This window comes from Leiobunum rupestre, chromosome 4, assembly GCF_980474605.1.
Source record: "Leiobunum rupestre chromosome 4, qqLeiRupe1.1.hap1, whole genome shotgun sequence".
Taxonomy (NCBI): Eukaryota; Metazoa; Arthropoda; class Arachnida; order Opiliones; family Sclerosomatidae; genus Leiobunum; species Leiobunum rupestre.
The window spans coordinates 35,044,151-35,064,660 of record NC_143387.1 but is presented as its reverse complement, the minus strand read 5'-3'; the positions used below and the strand labels follow the sequence as shown (position 1 = coordinate 35,064,660).

Genomic DNA, 20,510 nt, shown 5'->3' with positions numbered 1-20,510 from the left:
TCTGTAATGACAAAAGAAACATATTTACTTCAAATAGAGTACGGATACCTTGTACAAGATAAAGCAACTACCCTCAAATAAAATCACCGCTTTTACACAAATTTTCATAACACAAACATTTTCCTAAACTATCTCGACATAATCAGAGCAGATGCCAATAAAAAAATAATAGTTCCAAATATTTTCTAACGAATGATTAGACAGGTCATTGTCCCGGGAATATAGTTATTTATATTTCGGGACGATCACGACCGGTGAGCATCGTGGTCAAATATTCCCTGGCGTGAGTGAGGGCAAGGAACAGTGTGTCAGAAGCCCGGTGTAATTAGTAACAGAGACCATACCACCGGAGGTCTATCATCATAGTGCCCTACGCCAGAGTCCACAAGCCCGGACAGGTGACAAATCCAGCATGGGTAGTAGTCGCACCTTTGACGCGAGTCACTCAACCCAGCGGAAGGTGCAGCAAAGGGACGACCAATCCCCACTTCGCACGCAGCAGAGCAGTGGGATTAAGAGTGGATGCTATAGCGACTCCAGCCGACACTTTACCTACGTAGGTAAAGAGTCATACCCTTTGGATAGAGCTCCTAAAGGGGAATGATGGGCACGCAGCGGTCCACGTAACCCGGCATAGCTGGCACCGGATATCCCGGTGTGCCCCAAAAGGCCGGGAAACAGGACCACCGTGCCTCACACGGAGACCCGCCGCCCCGCAGCAGGCTACCCAATCCTCCGAGGCGGCCACTTTGCACGGACCCTCTCCGTTAGCCTGAGCCGAAGCTCAGTATCCAGCCCAAACCTGACCGAAGTCGGAGGTGGAGATAGGACCATCTGATCAGAGCTAACATCTCCCAGTGCGCCGCCGCCCTTATGGGTTACAAGAGCCGGACCCCGACTCCCCGGTAAAGCCACCAGTTATTGCACACTCTAACCCATTTAGGGCCAGGGGCAAGGAACAACGTCCATCGCGTCGGAAGGCGTCATTTTTAGGGGAAGGAGGTCACTCTTGGAGCCAGGGGTGCCATATTGGGCTGGAAAGCAGCCGATTGGTTTTCTTTTCAAGAAAATTGGCTGCAAATAAAAGGGTAGGTTGTTGGCCGTAAATTAGGCTTTTCGTGTTTTTGATTGGGGGGGGGGGCTTTTTGTACTGAAAATACCGCCAAGAGCAAAAAACAATTAAAATTTTAAATAAATAAAATAATCCGCTCGTCTTCGTCAAGCAAGGCTCCTGCCACTTTCCAGTCTGACGTCTATAAAACAGCTCTATTTATCAGTTATAGTTCATGTGACCCATACGCGCAATTAACCACGCTCTTGGTTCCGGCACCTGTACCACTATATAATATTTTGGCTTGTTTTTGGGAAAATCTACAGTTTTTTTGGGCTACTTTTCAAAATAAGGCTTGGCGATTGTTTAGGCTTTTTTTTTCAGTTTTATGCTGGCCGGCTTTTGGTTGTGAATCTAGCATCCCTGCTTGGAGCGTAAGGGAGATTGGAAGCAACGCTAAAAAACATCAAGAGTAATTTTCCCCAAGTAAAAATAAATGAATGAATTCTGGTCTGTACACAATAAAGTTGCGCCTACACACCTACACGTTTCCTAGGGTTGGATTACTCCGTCTATTATTAACTCCGAATAATAAGTACTGTAACAAAAGACTAATTTCGAGCGTCAACCAAAACATTTCATTAGTTTCCACTGCTGAAAATCGGCGCGTGGCGTGTGACCCGGGCAGATAGCGAAAAAACCCAAAATTATAAAAGGGTCGGCGGCGATAAGTTAAACAATTACGCAATTATAACAACTCCACTGTCAAGGCGCGCTCGAAGAGACACCACCCACAATGGAATGCAACCCCGAAAATACATATCGGCGCCGGGGCATTCCCAAAAAAGCACGGGTACGAAAAATAAAGAATACGCCAATGGCCTCCGCGCGCTTTTAAATGTACCAAAAACAAGAAAGCGCAAGAATTTGGCGGCGGCGGCGTCGTGCGTGTGTGGGTCGCTAGAGCGCTGATTGGGAAAATTCCGAATCCTTGGTGCGGAGGCAATCGAAAGGCGAGGTTCTTCGCGACAACTTAACCCGTTAGTTGTCCGCCGACTTGGGATGCCGAAATCTTCCTATTAAATACGCCGATTGAACGAGCATTTGTTCGCTGGTTTAGGTTGCTTTGGCGTCTATTAAATAGCAGGGGAGGAGCGCTTACGTAAAAATTCAACAAATTTTGGAATAAAACGCGGAGCGTAAGGAAACCGTCGGCCGCGATTTAATCGAGATCCGAAGATTAAGGCTGGCGTGTACTTCGGCGCCGCTGTCAAGTGGGAACCTGTTGGCGCTAAGCGGGAAGCCGCTCGAAGACGATCTCAGAAAGCAGTCGACTGCCGTGCCGTGGCTACCTTGAATAACGAACGTCGTTTTAAAAATATATTTCAGAGAGGTACATTCAGACGTAACAATATCCGAAGGCCAAATACTTTCGCCGTTATCGGGGAAAACCTAGAAAATGATACTTTGAATATTTGAGAGAGCAAGAAGTAATGTTTTCCTGATGTTTTAAAGTCACTTCGGCCGCTGATAAGATAAAATTGACACGTTCTCAATTACGATTAATGAGAGGAATCGGAATGGATGATTAATTAACGAAGCTCTCTCTCTCTCTCTCTCTCTCTCTCTCTCTCTCTCTTTCGCCGAGATTTTAATTGAGCATTTTTTTCACTCTTTAAAATTGAGGGAGTTTCTGCATCTTTAAAATATTTTAATTGCACGCATTTTTTTTTGTATTAACTGGTTTTTTTAATAATAATACCCCCGCCATTTTCCGAAAAAAATAATAGGCTGAGATGAAATAAAAAATATGAAATAATGCATGCTTCGGTTCCAGCCTGCAGGGGTTGAGGTTTTTTTTTATCGGTGTGATAGTATAATATATAAATCTACGACGTTTGACATTTTGTATTGGCCAGAATAACGCGATGCTTTCTCGTTACGGATTTCACAACTATATTCCATCCTTCGTCTTTACCGGCTGAATGTGTGTTAATCGGCTTAACTGACCTTTTGACCATAGCAAGGTATACCAAACACTAATTTTAAAATTCCATGAGCGGTCAGAGTTTCTAACACGCGGGTCTATGGGCACCTACACTTCAGGCGCCCGTGGGCTAATAATATCAGGCACCCTTTTTCAAATGGCTGGGTCATTTTGAATACTTTACAATTTAATTATAAACGGTGTCCTAGGGCCTGCTAACGAAGCCCTACCTATTCCAATGATCGAGATGGGCCTGCCAACGACCACGTAAAAATTCATCAGTCAGCGCGTGATAAATATATTCATAATGACGCGAATTCTGTTCATTCCTTGTGCCATAAAATAAATTTAAATACAATTCTATTAACTTGAAATATGTTACTACGTAAAGCGCATCTATTTCTCTAATATATTATAATATGATGATTTAAATCATTTATTAGCCAGGTTACAGTTTCAGCGATCGATAGAGGGTCGTTTTGATCGAAATTAAAAAATCGGTTCCAATATGATCGAAATGTTAAATATCAAAGTTCCAGATATCAACAAATCAATGCAATGCATTAATTTTTAATTTGGAAACTAATAGTCGATTATTATTATTAGTAATAATGTGGCGCACGGTGTATATAAAAAATCCCACCTACTGACATCGTACCTGGTTAAATCCCACCTATTGACATCGTAACTAATGAAATCCCACCTACTGACATCGAACCTAGTTAAATCCCACCTACTGACATCGAACCTAGTGAAATCCCACATACTGACATCGTAACTAGTGAAATCCCAGCTACTGACATCGAACCTAGTGAAATCCCACCTACTGACATCGAACCTAGTGAAATCCCACATACTGACATCGTAACTAGTGAAATCCCACCTACTGACATCTTACCTAGTGAAATCCCACCTACTGACATCGTAACTAGTGAAATCCCACCTACTGACATCGTAACTAGTGAAATCCCACCTATTGACATCGTAACTAGTGAAATTCCACCTACTGACATCGTATCTAGTGAAATCCCACCTACTGACATAGTATCTAGTGAAATCCCACCTACTGACATCGTAAATGGTGAAATCCCACCTATTGACCTCGTAACTAGTTAAATCCCACCTACTGACATCCTAACTAGTGAAATCCCACCTACTGACATCGTAACTAGTGAAATCCCACTTATTGACATCGTAACTAGTGAAATCCCACCTACTGACATCGTAACTAGTGAAATCCCACTTATTGACATCGTAACCATTAAACTTAAATCGAGACTTAAACACTTAAAAAAATATTATTTTTTTTTACCTAACCTAATGTGCAACCTTTGAACTTTTCTCAAACATTTCAGTAAAAAATGATATTGATAAGAAAGGTCTACTACGCATGCTGTCGCTTTTGCCGAACAAATGATCACGCTTAAAAGACTTTTAGATCAAATGAACTTAATTTTCGATCAAATGCACTTCGATCGACCCTCTGTCGATCGTTTGGAATTTGATCAAATGTGTCTATACAGTTTCGGCATCAGGTCACTAGAAACAACCTAGTATTAATATCAACTTAAAATAATGGATTAATAAACATTTAAAAAACCGCACACGACGTCAAAAAAGCTTTTTTATTTAAAACACTTTTAAGCACTGTAAAATAACCGTGGATACGTTATTTTTTTATAAAGGTAACTAAGAGCATAGGTCAACGGGCTCGGGCTCATATACGATTTCAGTGAGGTGAGCTTGAGCCCAGCTCTTGGCGTTGACCTATGACTAAGAGTTAGGTTAAGTTTATCTAACATTAAATTATTGCTGTTTTTGCAAAACACATTTCGATTTCTAACGGTACATTTACAAATTAAAAAAAAAAAACATTGAGATGAAATTAGCCTTTTCAATTTATATAGAGCCACGTAGCGGCCAACACGAGAAGTTCATAATGTTTATTTTCGACCCCTTAAAAGCCTATTGCACGAGTTAAAATTTCTCAACGGTATACAGCAGGGCTGGTGGCGCTAGGATTTTCGGGCCCCAGGTAATTTTTACTCCAAAATTTGGTTTTTTGGAAATAGTCAGATAATTTTAGTTAGGCACCCGTTCCGGCGGGCCCCTTTCGGAGGCCCGGGCCCGGGGTACTTTTGCCCTGCTTACCCCCCCCCCCCTAACGCCGACCCTAGTATACAGTGATTTCAGTATCACGTGACACGACGTCACCTATGCTTTTTCCCATAGATAAAAAATCCCGCACAAAATGGCGGCCATAGCCAAAGCTAAGAACTAAAACTACTCTATATATTTTACCGATTTTGATAGAAACAAGGAACATTCCGAACTGCTTCGGTTAATTCAATTCCTATCGTATTGAGTCGTTAATAAAATAAAGCGGTGTACGTGTTAAAAAGATCAACCTCGTCGGGTTTTCCCCGTTTTTTCACTAAAATAAGTAGCTGGGGGATACAGGGGGAGGGAATGGACAGGGATTTATTATATATACTTATTCGGATTAACATTAACTATTTTTTTTCTTCCCGGGGAAGCCGAAAACTGATAAATATCAAGAACGAGTTAGCGCGGTTAAATAATGTTTTCCCTCCCAACTACGGTTAACCGACCTTGTTCGAATAAAAGCCCAAAAACGTGATCTAGCGAAACCTCAACTAAGGTGACAAGTTAATAATTTTTTTGATAGGCCAGCTATTTTTTAAGAGATATTTTCGATCCAATTCTTACGAAACTTATTTGCCCCGTTATATTGAAACGAGATTATTTCACAGAAGATTCTCAAGATTCTGAATTCTTGAATTAATGAATTTATACGCTTAACATATTAATACAAAACCACGTGGCCACGTTATCAAAGGATTGAGTTAAGTTACGTTAGATCATTATTCGGTAACGTTAAGTTAGAGCTACCAGAATTGAATAAGGAATAAATTCAAAACTACAAAGTTTTGAAAATGTATGTACAGTAAAATATCAGCTTCGTAAATTGGGACTCAATTACGAAATACTAGCAACATACGTACGTAGAATTGAAAGAGTATTTTCGAAATAATTGGGAGATCAGAAATATATTTGGCGTCAAACATCGTGTCCGCCGAGAATGCTCGTTATCCGACGAATTGGGGAAATTTTCGATGGGTAAGGCGCTCAAGATCCGTTATGCAAATTATGTGGGTGATATTGTGACGCGTAAGAAATCGATTGGCGCGGAGGGATCATCGTGACGTCAGAAAGGGCATCGATCCGGTGACGTCAGAGAGACGTAGCGCGGGCCGTGACGTAGCCACCGCGGCTTAGTCGGAACACGTACGGCACAGGTCAGAAACGTCAATAAAGAAACAAAGCATTTGTTTTCACGTTGCTACGATTCAAGTTGACGTTACGCGTGGGATTTTTATGGTCGTTTCTAGTTCGGAAAATATTGCGTAAACTACACGAAAAGCGAGCGTGATGCGGCACTTTACGACAACGTTTTAGTCATCACTTACTCGCAACACATGTTTACGCGTAATACACGTTTTGATTTAGCGAATGGAAAAACCACACTTTAGTGTTTCGGAAGAGATTTTATATCAGAATATTCTTTAGTAGGATTATTATTTAATTAAAAAAAATAAAAATAAAAAACTTCAATTAATAAGTTATTTAATTGAGTTAATTAGCGTAATATCTACTAACTAGGGTTGTCTTGTCTGATTTAAATCAGTGATTTAAACCAAAACATTTTATTTTTAAAAATCATTGATTTAAATCGCCATTTACGCTTCAAAGTATTTTGGAAAATGTATAAAAATTGCGAGTTTTCCAATAGAAATTCTAGGTAAATTAAATTACAAGTAGTAAATAATTATAATTAAGATTAATTTAAATTTTAGTTTACCGCTGCACGTAAAATATTCGTCAATTGGCCCAAAAAGGCGCTTACACTGTTTAATAATCACCTCAATTAAAAAATATTAAAATAAAAAATATGATTTAAATCAAACAAATTACTGATTTTGTACCCTTAAAAGTTAGTTATTTAAACTTCGCTCATTCAAAAGGATAATAATTGTTGAATGCCATTTTTATTTTAACACTATATATCAAATGAAAATGTGGGAATTGTTTGATTCATTATGTTCATGGCGATACCATATGATACGTAATACCATAAGTGTATAACATTGTATCATAAGTGTGACACTTGCTATTCTTCAGATGCAAAAGTTTTACCGAGAGTTATTCACAAGACAGACTGCATTACACACATAGCCTTTGTTAGCACCTCGCTAGGGGGAGATTTTCTTCTTGTGATGACGTCACTCAGTTACTAGCTCTCAGTAAAATATTCCTCAAAGTGACAAATCTATTGAGCAATTTATAAGCTTATGGTATAAGTAATAAAAATGTAATATTACCTTCTATAGCGTAGCCAGGATTTAGGTTCAGGGGGGGGGGGACCAAACAAAAAAACCAATTGTACATACAGCCATACGTTTCGATGGAGATCACGGGCTCCAGATTCCCCCCCCCTGGCTACGCCTCTGATTACCGTTATTGAAACGCAGTCATTCTTAGATCAATTTGATAGGTTCGGTAACCGTGAAGCGCTTATGAAATAAACTGAGACTAATCAAATCGCTTAATGATAAATGATAATGAGGTAAAAGGAGAACGTCGAATTCGGTGGTCCATCCGGAAAACAGAGCGTAGTTTGTTTGAAGAAGCGTTCAATCAAGATGAAGAGGAAGGGGACATTATTTTGACATAGCGTGAAATTATCGGGCCTAATCTAGTGGCGGAGCGGAAATCCAAGTCAGTAACGTTCTGGATTACGTGAAGAGATTTAATTCGGGACTGTGGCCCTCCCTCCGCAATCCGGGACCCCCGGTTCGCAGCCTCCAGCAACGGCAGCCGGCGAGTGTTCGAGGCGCCGCGAGAATTTCGGCGCTGGCAGCGAAGGGGAGGGCGCGTGATTTCGAGAATCGAGACAGGTTCTTGGCACGGCCCGATCTGTTATTATTACGAGCCAGAGGAGTGCGTGTTACCTTGTGAAAAACCCCAGACACTCTCGACATCCACCCACCCCTTTCCCAAGTTTTATCTACGAAAAAAACACGAGAATTTCCCTAAAAAGAAATTCATCAAATCGTTAAATCGATTTTATCAAAACATGACTCGTTAATTTTTTTTTTATAAAGAATCAATATTATGATAATATTTACGCGTATCGATAGGCGTGTTTATATTGATGAAAAATATTTGGAATTTTTTTATTTTTAGTGATTAAGTTATTTGGTATCATTATGACGAAAGTGATTGGATAAGGATTATAACCTTGTCATTAATAACAAATATTACCCTCAATATAGTCTGTATGAGTTGGTTTAAGTATCGAAATTAATAATAAATACAATTATTAATTTATAAATAGACTTCCGTTCATTTATTGGTGGCGTCTTTAGGTATTACCAAAAGTAGCATAAGACCCAAAAGGGTGTCACAACGGTATAGTAGTTAATGAGAGTTTGTCGCAAAGTAAAAAAGGGAAACGAAGGGGGGTCGGAAAATACGTCATCAAAATCGAGGTACTCCATCGCCGCCGAGTGAGGCATTTTAGAACGTATGTCTACGGGCGAGTAAATCGAAGAAAAAAAATCGCGCCAGACCATAGACTAAATATAAAGTTGCTAGTACTATTCCAACTAGTAGGTTATGTAGTCTATAGTGTGACTAGGTCTCCTTAGAAATTTTAATAGGCGCGAAGGTACATCTGACACACTTTTGGGTCTTATGTTACTTTTGGTATTACCTTATTAAAACAACATTGACAATTTTATATTCAAAGAATCAATTTATTCGAGCCTAATCATATTTTAATTAATTTAAAAACTTTAATGACTCTTTCCTTTGATGGTATCGATAACGGAACCTAAAATTAATTTTATTACCAGTTTTTTGTTTGGGTATTTTCGCATCGTACGATTTAAATCATCGATATTTAAAGTAACGCGCTGATTGAACGGTAGCTTTGTCGCGAAGAGTAAGTCCGATTCAGTGGCGTAGACAAGGGGGGTTTCCGTGTCCAAACCCCCCCTCGGGTCTACCTTTGACTGTACTAAATTTCCACCCCTTCTCGACCCCCCTCTTAACATTCACATACTTAACCCCCCCCCCCCTTGAGGAATTTCTGGCTACGCCACTGGTCCGATTGTACCTCCTCCAATTAGATCCTACGCGGATGTAGGAATTATTCTACTACAATATTTACTAATTGCGTTTACTACGAAGTTACAACACAATGGATTACGTCAAACTACGTCGTTGGACGAGGAAGCGAACAGGTAAAACCAAAATGACCGAATAGTTACGGAGCGTCTAGCGAGAAAGATAGTAACGCTACGCTCTCGAAATAAAAACGCGGCGAGTTTCCCCCGAAAGTTCCCAGCGAACTCGCCGTCGTCAAATCATCCTCCCGCCGACGACAGATTACTACCACTTTTGAATTTATAATCACGTATTTCCCCGGCCTCTCGAAGAGACGCCATTGGCGAATATGTTTCCACGAAACACCCACAACTTTATAAGAAATTAAAATCTCGTTCGTACAACACCTTCCGAATCAGGCGGCCGAGACGGCGGCCGAAAGCGCGCCTAATAACACTGAAAGGACGCGAAAATAGAGAGAGAGAGACAAAAGCGCGGGGGGGGAGGGAAATCAATGGGACGCGACGCGGCTGTAGACACAGGCGGCTCGCGAGCAGGCATCAGCTGGACGTGACGTCACGGATTGGCTCGTTCGATTGGATCCGGAGGCCTTCCCTGCCCCGTGACGTCGTCTACCTCTAGCTAAGCGGCTGACGTCACGAAGGCCCATCCGCTGTATTTCCCGAGATTCTCCGTAACTACCGCTACGTCGAAGTATAATAACTGGATTCCGGCGCCGTACGCCGTTCACTGAGAAGCGGGAAACGAGAGAGAACGGAAGATTCGCAAATCAGGCTCCCGACGGAGGCGGCTTCGAAAGCTGCCAGCACCCAGGTTGGATTAACTATTACTCGTTAATTACTAGTTACCGCTTTCACTCTACCACGAACATTTGGATAATATTATTGACTCGGACGAACCGTTTCGTCTCGTGTTGTTCTCGAGAAACTAAACTGACAGAGCGGATATGAGAATGGATTACCCTTTATTTTGCTTTTGGATTTTACCCTCTCGAAATTGGCAGAAATAATTAGAAGGTATGTTGCTTGATCCCTTCGTCCGAATGATCGTGTGTCACGGGTTGTCTTCGCCAAATGTTTTTGCTGAAGGTTTCTATCTCGATGTCTCGTATTTGTCTTTCGAGTGTTGATACTTTTCTCGGTGTTTCGCGTTGTCGTGGTGACGAAACCGTTTTCGGTCAAGCGCGTACCACGTGTTTTGTTAGGTTCTTTGCGCATTTTCGCCGGGTTCAATCGCGTTAAATCTCTTCAATTATTTAAAATTATTTGAAAATGTTTATTTCTATCGTTCCCAATTAAATAACGCTTTTCTTTAGAATTAGAAAGTGGTACGGTGAATGATTTTAAACTTAGTTTGTCAAACTATATAAGTTTTTATGACTTTAGCAATCGTTAACATTTTCTCGCGGAAATGAGACAAATGTTAAATTTGGTTGATAAGTCGGTAGTATTGGTCGTTGGTCCTTAGAATTGGCAAAACTATAAACCGAGGATTTCATTGATGTTTATCGTCTCTTGACCCATGAGGCGCGAAATGATCATACGGTATTGTAAAAGTGATATTTTTAACGATACCATACTTTTAAAGAATTCCGTTCAAATATCATAACGCGATATGGTGAGCCCCCTTCGATTATTCGTTCATAATTCTAAATACATTATTTTGTGTTACGGGATTAAACTAATTTATGTAATTGGCCCAAAATGTTTAAAAAAATAGACTTAATTTTTGGTCACTCGAATAAAGTAGAATCTTTATGATCCGTTAAATGTATCGACGATAATATAAATAAGATATCAGTTGGCCTAACAACGTGAACGCGCAGGTCCGTGACGTAACTCCTCGGACAAGACGGGCGGATGGTAGCGGTAGCATTTGTACGTTTATCCTTGCCAGAAATCGATAGTCTCGTTCAGTTCCCATTAAGTCAAATAATGTACCGCTACGGGACAAAAATACGTTCGAAACTCCCGAAAAAAACTAATAAAAATAAATAGCCTGAAATACGATGAACCAACGGGTAATTTGGGAATTAGAAGTTTATATAGTGTATGACTTATTCATTTCGGGAAAAGATATTCGTTGGTTTGGCAATATATTCGGGTTAATTTTTAAACATTCCTTTCCAAAATGATCCGCCCCCTTCCCCAAAATAAAGTAACGGGGTTATACGGTAGAAGGGGTAAAGTATTCGAGGTTTTCTCTTTCCGTAGAAAGAACGTAAAGGTACGTAGAGCGACTGTCGGTCAAGTATCCCGAAATAAGACAAGGCAGAGGCGTTTTTCGCGTGTTAGCTGGTCATTAGCGCGTGGACATATGGCGTGCCCAAATTGAAGATGAAACTTCGCCCGAACTTGGCCCATATTGCAGTCACGTAATGTAGTGTTGATAAAGGGGCCACACCCCCGGACCAAAGAGAGACGAGTTCGCATCTACCATAGAATCCGTGTTCGGTTCATTTTTTCTAATGGAAGCGTTATGTAATCCTCGCCGTAAAGTTAAACACATTTATTTAAATTCGTGCGAAAATGGTGTATTCCAATTGCGGAAAGACCTTATTTCGTAATCGGTTTACGTAAACGCTGTATTTACAAGTGTTTTTGGATGGAAATATAAGGTCTGTTTATCGGCGTATAGGCGTTGCGAAAATGCTTGTTAATTCTCTTTACAACGTTAAAATCGTGTTACAAGAGGAACTTTTATAAAAGATCGAAAACATCGACTTTATTTCGTGTCATATGTCGCGTGTAATACCAAATAGAAATAATTACGATGTGGTATTTTTCGAACGCGTAAAATGCTTCTCCACCATCGCAGGGTGATTGGCTATTTCAACATTAATTTTCAATTCGTACTTTGTAATGGATAATTCTCACCACGACTGAGGCGCTAAAAATAATATTCTACAGGAGGCGAAATTTATACTTAGACTTTTCTCACGATTTTTGTATGAAAATTGTTAATTAGATCATCGTGCTCTTTAAAAATAAATCAAAATACAACTTCCTGATCTTTTGACCTATTTTTGGTCTAAAAACGCCTGTAGAAGTGTTCGAAGTGCCTCGCGCTGGTGTATAACCGGCAAGCTAACGTTTAGAGGGGTAAACTGGGATAGTAGTCAAAATTGGAACCATCGAAGGCAAAAAATTACAGCTAAACGATAGCGGAGTAAAAAAGAGAAGTTTATCAATAAAAGGTTATTATAAGAAGCGATATAGAATATATATAAAAAGCGTATATTTAGTGGTAACAATGGGCAAGTGTGTCGTCGCGGTCGGATCTGGATGCGAACGCCGCCACCCTCTTTTCTCGCGCAAGGCGAACCTCATTTTTATTTTTTCGCCAAAACCCAGAAGGGAGGAGAGAGAGAGCGTGTGCCAGACGATCAAGCCCTCGAAATTCGGCATTCCTCTTTCTATTGGCGGCGACGGCGGAATACAGAGAAAGGCGGGGGAAGACAGAGGGGGTATATAGGTGCTGACCTAGGCGTCTTAGTAACGTCACACCCAAAGTGACGCTTCCTCAGTGGCCGTTGCCATGGCGACCCCTCCTCTAGAATCCCATCCGAACGGTGACGTCGGACTCCCTTTGACGTCGCATTTACGTCATTCGCCCATCGATCCGACTCGGTAGCGGCGCGACTTCTCCGGATCGCGAGCACCTACGGGCCCCGAAGCCGCCTTTACTCGCAGAGTGGAAACGGATCGGGCTGGACGCGCGCCGCTCCCACTCGACATTCGCCCTAGACCCTGACTACTCTACTCTACTGTATCGTACCCCCGCGCTATTAAGTCACCATCAGGGCCACGGACATGAACTTGGCCTCGTACCGTCCCTAAAGAGACACACGGGACCCGCTTCAGGTAGGACTACTCTCTCTCTTTAACTCTTTTGGAGGCTTATTTCTTCGTGACGATCGTGGTGAGCTTCACCCTGAGCGCGCGTGTGCAACTGGTTGGTGTAACGCGAAGGGGTAACTGTCAAACTTTGATTTAGTTTCGCGATTTTCGACGGAAATCTTGTTTATCCCGATACTCTCGGATAATTTCAACTTCTTCGACATTTTTATTCGGTTTTAATAATTCTTCGGACGAAAGAATTCTACTTCCGTCAAAACGTATTCGTTTAGGCTTTTCGTGTTTGGAATTTTTCTTAGTGATTCTTAAATAGCGTTCGATTAAGGATTTATCCCTCGGAAATATCATATATTCTTTATTTAGCCTCAGTCACGGCCCGTTTGTGTGAAATTAATTATAATTATCAGCGTTTGGAAAACGTAGCACTCTCAAAACAGGCTATAACGAGCGAAAACTGTCTTCGTGAAGACGCTTTTGAGATAAATATTCTAAGAACGAACTCGGGAACACATCCCGAGTTTCTACGTGCCGGTATACGTAAGGAATAACCTCGCTCATTAGTAGCGTACCGAGGAGCGGCCACTTATAGAATATAAACATAGTAAGGCTGGTGTGTAGAGGCGAAGAGTAGATGTCGGAGCTGCGGGAAGCGCTATTGATTTGAGCGGCACATCCGCACGTAGGGTCGTGACGTCAGCCGGAAAGAGTGACGTCAAAGAAATCTCTCAAAAGGTACGGGAGATCGGTGGACCCGGCTTGGCGTCGACGAAAGGGTCGCGGTCACGGCGGGGGGGACGAGGCAAAGGACACGTTCCGTACGTCATCCCCGCCGCGCTTATACCGGAGAGAGATAGACACTGGCTCCTAAATACTATTTATAACCCGTACTTTGGCCGCTATATTTGGGAAAACAAAAAGTTTCTATTTTTATCCCGTATCGATCAAACGGAGAAAGTGTTGCCTTAATACGTCGAGTACGGGTCCCATCCTTGTCTTCTCATTCGCCGAAATATTACTTATTGTCCCACTAATAACGGGCTTTTATTGGAGAGCTTAGGAACGCTAAATACGGCCTGGAAGTACGTTGAACGTATATCAACTCTTTTCAACGCGTACATTAAGCCCTAAGACCTTTAATACTAAGGCTGATTTTCACTAGGGCAAAAACGACGGGACAACGACCGCGGACGCAAAAAAAATGCATTAGGCCTAACGTATATTTTTTCCATAGTCAATCACCGCGATAAACGAGTGGAAATTCGATTTGCCGTCGACCATGATATCTTAAAAATATTCCGCGTGCGGAATTTCCAAATGTTTATTTTCGTTGAATCTTTGAAAATAACGTCCATCGTCTTGTTATAGGTTCATTGTTTTTTTTTATCAGTGATAACTATCATGACTGGGTATTTGATAAAGAAATGTTTACTTTGGTTTTTCATAGTGCCAGTGGCGTCACCAGGATTTCAAAACTGGTGGCGCTTAAACCAAAAGCCCTTTTTAGGGGCGTTCCATCGAGTGAAAGTTGGAATCTCGAATACTACGAGAATTTTTGCAATATTAATTTTGGGGACCTCCTTAAAATTTCCGAAAGCCGTTAGAAGGCGTAAATTGTATTTTTAGCGACGGAATAACGGATAAAACTGACAACGAAATTGATAGCTTTACGATATTAACGACAAACTCAGGCACTAGTTGTAGTATTGGGTGTAAAGTACCTTACAAGGCATTTCTAATCGGAACGACACTTCAGATACAGCGTTAGCACATTCTCGAGAAGAACGAGAAAAAAAGAGGTTGAAAATAAACGAAGGCCGAAATAATGTTCTGATCGAGATAATGCGCATTATCGAATATCCTGGTCTCTTCAAACAATATCTGAAGGCGATAAATTGAAAATAATTTCGTTTCTAGTCATATGAGTGAATCAACGATGTATATAGACCGCGAATAAGTGCACTCGTATTATACCTAGCTTTATTTATTTATTGCCCCGTATTAAGATTATATCACGATTAAAAATGTGAAAATTGCGATTATTGGCACGCCCACATTTGCACGGTGGAAGCTAGGAGGGTGTCGCCGACTGCTTCAATCGGTATAGCCAGAGATAGATAGCGTAGATACGAACAATTTCGATTAATTTCTTAGCCTGTTTGTATATTGTATTTTTCACGTCGCCTTTTCTAACGACGCCGTTTTGTTTCTCTTCGAAAGGTCCCGAACTGAATCCCACGACCACTACCAGCAGCGCCTCTTCGTCCAGCGCAGTGGTCGCTGCGAGCTCAATACCGGTCATAGTGTCCAGTCAAAGTCAAACTCTAACAGCGCGCAGTCTCCCTCTCATCGGTCAAGACAGAGATTCAGTTGGCCGAGAGACCTCGGCCACCGAACAGACCAGCAGGACGTCTTCGAGCAGCGAACAGATAGCGCCCTTTGCCTCCACGTCTGGATCAGCCATGCTGTTTCTGCAGTCCCCACAGGTACGGTTCAATCGCTAATGGCATTGCCTATACAAACATCGAACGGGCGCCAAGCCGTCTAACAAAATTGCAAAAGCGCGGAAATTGATAAGACAAATCTCGTTTGTTTTAACGCCGTAAAAACCGCGCTAAACCTTATCCACGAGAGAAAAATAACGAAATCTATTCACTTATATTTTATTCTGGCAGCGGGGGGAGGGGAGGCGGAGGCCTCGATATCAATAAGATAGGCCAGGAATTTATCTAACCTTATTACATTGAGTGACACCTTCGATAAAGAGCCGCTTTGGAGGGGGAGGCCATCGCGCCTAAGCTCAATCTCGACCTGGATGAGCGAGCGGAAAACGAACCGTGGGCCGTAGCCTCAGCCGGCTCTCCAATTCTCCAAAGACAGTTTGATTTCCGCCAGCAACCTTCGTTATTTTAGCGAGGTATAAGAAGTTGACGCGGAAAGAGGACGAAATTGATTGGGTTTCATATTTAGAAGTCGAAAATATGCGCCAGCACTAACCCTAATGACTAAGGGAAAAGCGTTAGCCGCCCCGGCCGCTGAGAAAATGGTGCTGAGGCGATCAGAGTCGGACTCCCGGCGCGCCAGGGTCGGTAACTTTGAGTTTGGTCTAAAAAGCATGTCTTCCTTCACGCAGACGGTACCGTTCTGTTCAGCGAGTTCTTTACTGGACTTCAGCAACCCATTCGTCGAAGACCCGGATTGTCTGGCCGCTTCCGCAGTCGCCACGGCCGAAGAATACAAGTTCCCGCCTTTGGACTTCGGGGACGTGGAGACAGCGGCCTACCTGACTCCAGGATCGGAACTTTTCCCGAGTACCTCTTCTCACCATCATCATCACATACCGCCCCAACTCAATTTGGAGATGTACCAACCACCATCGGATTTTCCGGGACGAGGTGGCGGCGAGGCCACGCCCGTCTCGTCGACCGCCGAAGAGATGAAATCGCCTTCGACCAGCGTCTCACCGGCGCTGCCCAGTTTCCAAGAGACCTACTCGCCCAGGTACAGGCGAGACGTCACCCACACCGGAATTTTCTCCTTCAAACTGGAAGAATTGAGGCCCCAGCAGGAGGACGAATCGTTCGGGGATATACACGAGTTGGGACAGTTTGATCAAGTTGGAGCCGACACTGGAGAACTTTCCTTCGAAAGAAGTCACCCGGTCACCATGGCACCGTCTGAATACTACAAGGTATACCAGATCATAATAATAGATATAAACTCGTAGAGTAGTTCAAAATTTGAAATTCTTAAGTTTAAACTGAACTCAACGAAAACAAACCGCTTATCTTTCCGAAAATATATACTAATGATAATAAATGTTTTAGATGGAAAGCCCCGAATTAGCGGCATCCGCCTACGTTCCTTCACCGACAGAATTGACTCAAAAGGCCGCCTCATCTCGAAGAACACACCAATCATCATCTTTGCCATACCCAACGCCGTCTTTCGCCAGTACCAGCAAAAGTACTTTCCACCAACTGGGAAGTTTCATCCATCAGCAAACTCCGCCTCCTCACGTACCGTCATATCCCGCCCAGACCACGGCTCCGACTCTGGCACCGCCCTTCAGCGAAGCCATCCACGTTTCGGCCATGTCGGAAAGCAGCTATAGTTTACCATCGACCCCAACCGCGTCATCAACGTGCCCGGGCTACCCTCACGAGGGCTCTCCTCCGCTGTCCAGCCCCGGCTCTTCTAAAGGCTCCTCGCGACGACCTTCACTAAGCGTATCTAGTCCCGTGTCCTCTTCCGAAGGCAGTGTCCGCATGCAAACGCCAACCACTCCGACAACGCCCACAGCGCCGTCTACCAGTAGCAGGTTATCTCCAGGAGCCGACACCAGTCAACCAGCCAGCCAGTTGTGCGCCGTTTGCGGTGATAACGCGGCTTGTCAGCATTACGGCGTACGCACTTGCGAAGGATGCAAGGGTTTCTTTAAGGTAAATACGTAAAATTAACTAATTGATGGATGAAACCGAGTCTAACTAGGCCCGTTTGTCTCGTACAGAGAACGGTTCAAAAAGGAGCAAAATACGTTTGTCTGGGCAATAAAGAATGCCCTGTTGACAAAAGGAGGAGGAATCGCTGCCAGTTTTGCAGGTTTCAAAAATGCTTGGCTGTTGGCATGGTGAAAGAAGGTAAGCAGAATCATTCCGAAGTTTAAATTAAATGAAATTAACATTTCCACGTTCGCTTACAGTGGTTCGTACGGATAGTCTTAAAGGTCGACGCGGTCGCCTTCCTTCAAAACCAAAATCACCTCAAGAACCGCCACCATCACCCCCGGTTAGTCTAATCACTGCCCTAGTTCGAGCTCACGTCGACACCACACCAGACATAGCTACGTTGGACTACTCCATGGTAAATATTTCAGTCAATATTTTTAAATATCACAAGTACGTCTTACAATTATAATAATGATCTAATTACGCCCATAGTACGACGACAAAGTGGTACCCCAAGAAAGTCCCGAACTGGACGCCGAGAAAGTCAGACAATTTTATCACCTCCTCACTACGTCCATCGAGGTTATCAAGACGTTTGCCGATAAAATTCCCGGTTTCGCGGACCTGGATAAAAACGACCAAAACCTGCTCTTTCAATCCGCATCGTTGGAGCTTTTCGCACTGAGGTTGGCTTATAGGTAAAATATTGCTTTGCAATTATAAATGCTCGAAGTAAACGAATTCGCCATTTATATTAAGGCTTTTTTCTCTCAGAATTAAACCCAGTGATGACCAGTTCACTTTCTGCAATGGACAAGTATTACACAGGAACCAATGCTTCAAAACGTTTGGCGAATGGATGTCCCCTATCCTCCAGTTCTCCAAATCTGTCCACGCCATGGAAATTGACATATCCGCGTTCGCGTGTCTCTGTGCCTTGTCTTTAGTTAGTGGTAAGTTTAAAAGAATTAAACCTCCATTTCGGCCTTCATTGGCGCGATCTTTAAAAACGACGCGTTAGCGATTGGCTAAAGAGGGAGTAATTAAAAAAACACTACAAATGCCCATTTTTTCTCTTAACAGAAAGGCACGGCCTTAAGGAACCGCAAAAGGTCGAACAGCTGCAGATGAAAATCATCGCTTCACTTCGGGATCATGTCACTTACAACAGCGAGGCTCAAAAGAAACCTCACTATTTCTCCAAGATCCTGGCCAAGTTGCCCGATTTGAGGTCCCTGAGTATGCACGGGCTACAGAGGATTTTCTACTTGAAACTGGAAGACCTGGTTCCGGCTCCCGCGGCCATAGAGAACATGTTCTCGACCAGCCTACCTTTCTGAAGCGCGTAAACCCTGTCACCTACTGTGTTCAATGTTTCTCGACTCCCGGTGATCTTATACGTCGTAGGGTCACCGATAGACTAGTATTAGACTGCGCCGAGTCTTCTACCAAGGTCAAGTCATGGGTCAAAAAAGGTCGAGGGTGAAAATAAAAATAAAATCACCCGAAAGACTGGATTTCGCATCAGCGCGTCCAGCAAAGGAATATTTTGGCCAGGCCTAGTGGTTCTGAAAATCGCTAGTTTTACGAAAGAAATAAAAAGGATTGACAATCAACGCTTCGGACTCGTTACGCGCGCTATACGCTCTTCTCGAAGTACAGTATTTGTTAGACGCGTTAGAACATAACTAGAAGAAAAGGCTGTTAACGTTTCTCAAGTCACAACGTAAAATGCGTGCAATATTTTAAGTTTCAATAAAATGGCGCTTGAACTATACGCCATCTAACGGAAAAAAAGGGTAAAAACATGAACTAAAAAAAACATTTTGGGATTTTGGAAAAAGGATAGAAAACATATATATATATAAACAAGTACAAAAACTCCGACACATAGATTAGATCTATTTTGGATTTAAAAAGTGAGATATATATTGCGATATAGCTATTTGAATGTATAAAACAAAATGATTGAAAAGAGAATGTAATTATATTGGGCCGAGTAGCCTCTTCGTTCGGTAAGAATATACAATATTCCAAGGTTTATAGTGCAGGTATTTACGGATTCTGTAAAAAAAAACGCTTATATACACTAGGCTCCTGGTTAATTTGAGGGATTAGAGAGGTTTATTTATAAAATAATAAGTGTATATAAAGTGAACTGTAGGAGATTTATAAAAGGTAATATAGAAGCTAGTGATCCACTGCCATATATCGAATCGTATGGCGGAAAATTTACATTTCATTTTTCCAAATGGCACAACACGTGGTTTCGATAACCATCAAATTTTTATTCATTGCGCGAAGTAAAACCAACCCTAAAAATAACATTTTCATTAATTTACTTTAGCACGTTTGCCAAATTTTATATTTCCCTCGTGTGTCTGCAAAATAAAATAAAAACCCTAGTCAAAATACGCGGGTAATAGACCTATTTTAAATGTTAAAGAAAACTCGTTGATGAATTTAAAAATTTTAAACGTACAAAAGGTGTTACAATATTACCAAACAAACGTATGAGGTCAATTGCACCAACTTGTTGGAAAAAAACGCACCTTCACACGAAATATATTTAAAAAATGTGTTTGACAAAAAGTGTGTGTGTGCTATTGTGAAATTTTTCAAGTTGAACTTTTAAATGTTTATGATTTTAAACTACAATAAAAACCGTAAGTTGCAGAGTCGATTACCCAATCCTTCCAAAATATATCAACTGTTTAATTTTTGTTGTTAATTAATTTACAAGAGATAAAGATTGTTCAAGTTTTAAATGTCGAGAGTCTGCTACTTAGTTTATCAAAGCGTGTTAAAGACATTTGTTTTTTATATTTTAATTTTGTTGTTTGTAAATAAGAATAAATACTGTTATCTGTTGAATTAAGAGTTCCGACTCGTCTTATTACTTTCTTGAATTTTATTCGCCGAACGTAGCCGAACAGACCAGCTTAATTCTACTAACT

The 20,510-nt window shown here is 41.9% G+C and overlaps 1 protein-coding gene across 1 annotated transcript; it reads left to right on the top strand.

Moving 5' to 3' along the window:
* Positions 1 to 9,994: 9,994 nt before the first annotated feature.
* Hr38 (Hormone receptor-like in 38) lies at positions 9,995 to 20,427 on the top strand. Its single transcript, XM_090172152.1, has 9 exons — positions 9,995 to 10,064; positions 15,326 to 15,591; positions 16,239 to 16,796; positions 16,933 to 17,547; positions 17,616 to 17,745; positions 17,808 to 17,968; positions 18,046 to 18,251; positions 18,328 to 18,506; positions 18,637 to 20,427. The coding sequence occupies exons 2-9, from the start codon at positions 15,568 to 15,570 to the stop codon at positions 18,891 to 18,893; spliced, it is 2,130 nt and encodes a 709-aa protein (XP_090028278.1). The 5' UTR covers positions 9,995 to 10,064; positions 15,326 to 15,567; the 3' UTR covers positions 18,894 to 20,427.
* Positions 20,428 to 20,510: the final 83 nt, after the last annotated feature.

Coding starts and splice junctions, on each gene's coding strand:
- Hr38 (XM_090172152.1), top strand. CDS start 15,568: ATGCTGTTTCTGCAGTCCCCACAG. Junction 15,592..16,238: donor TGTTTCTGCAGTCCCCACAG/GTACGGTTCAAT, acceptor TCCTTCACGCAG/ACGGTACCGTTCTGTTCAGC. Junction 17,548..17,615: donor GATGCAAGGGTTTCTTTAAG/GTAAATACGTAA, acceptor TGTCTCGTACAG/AGAACGGTTCAAAAAGGAGC.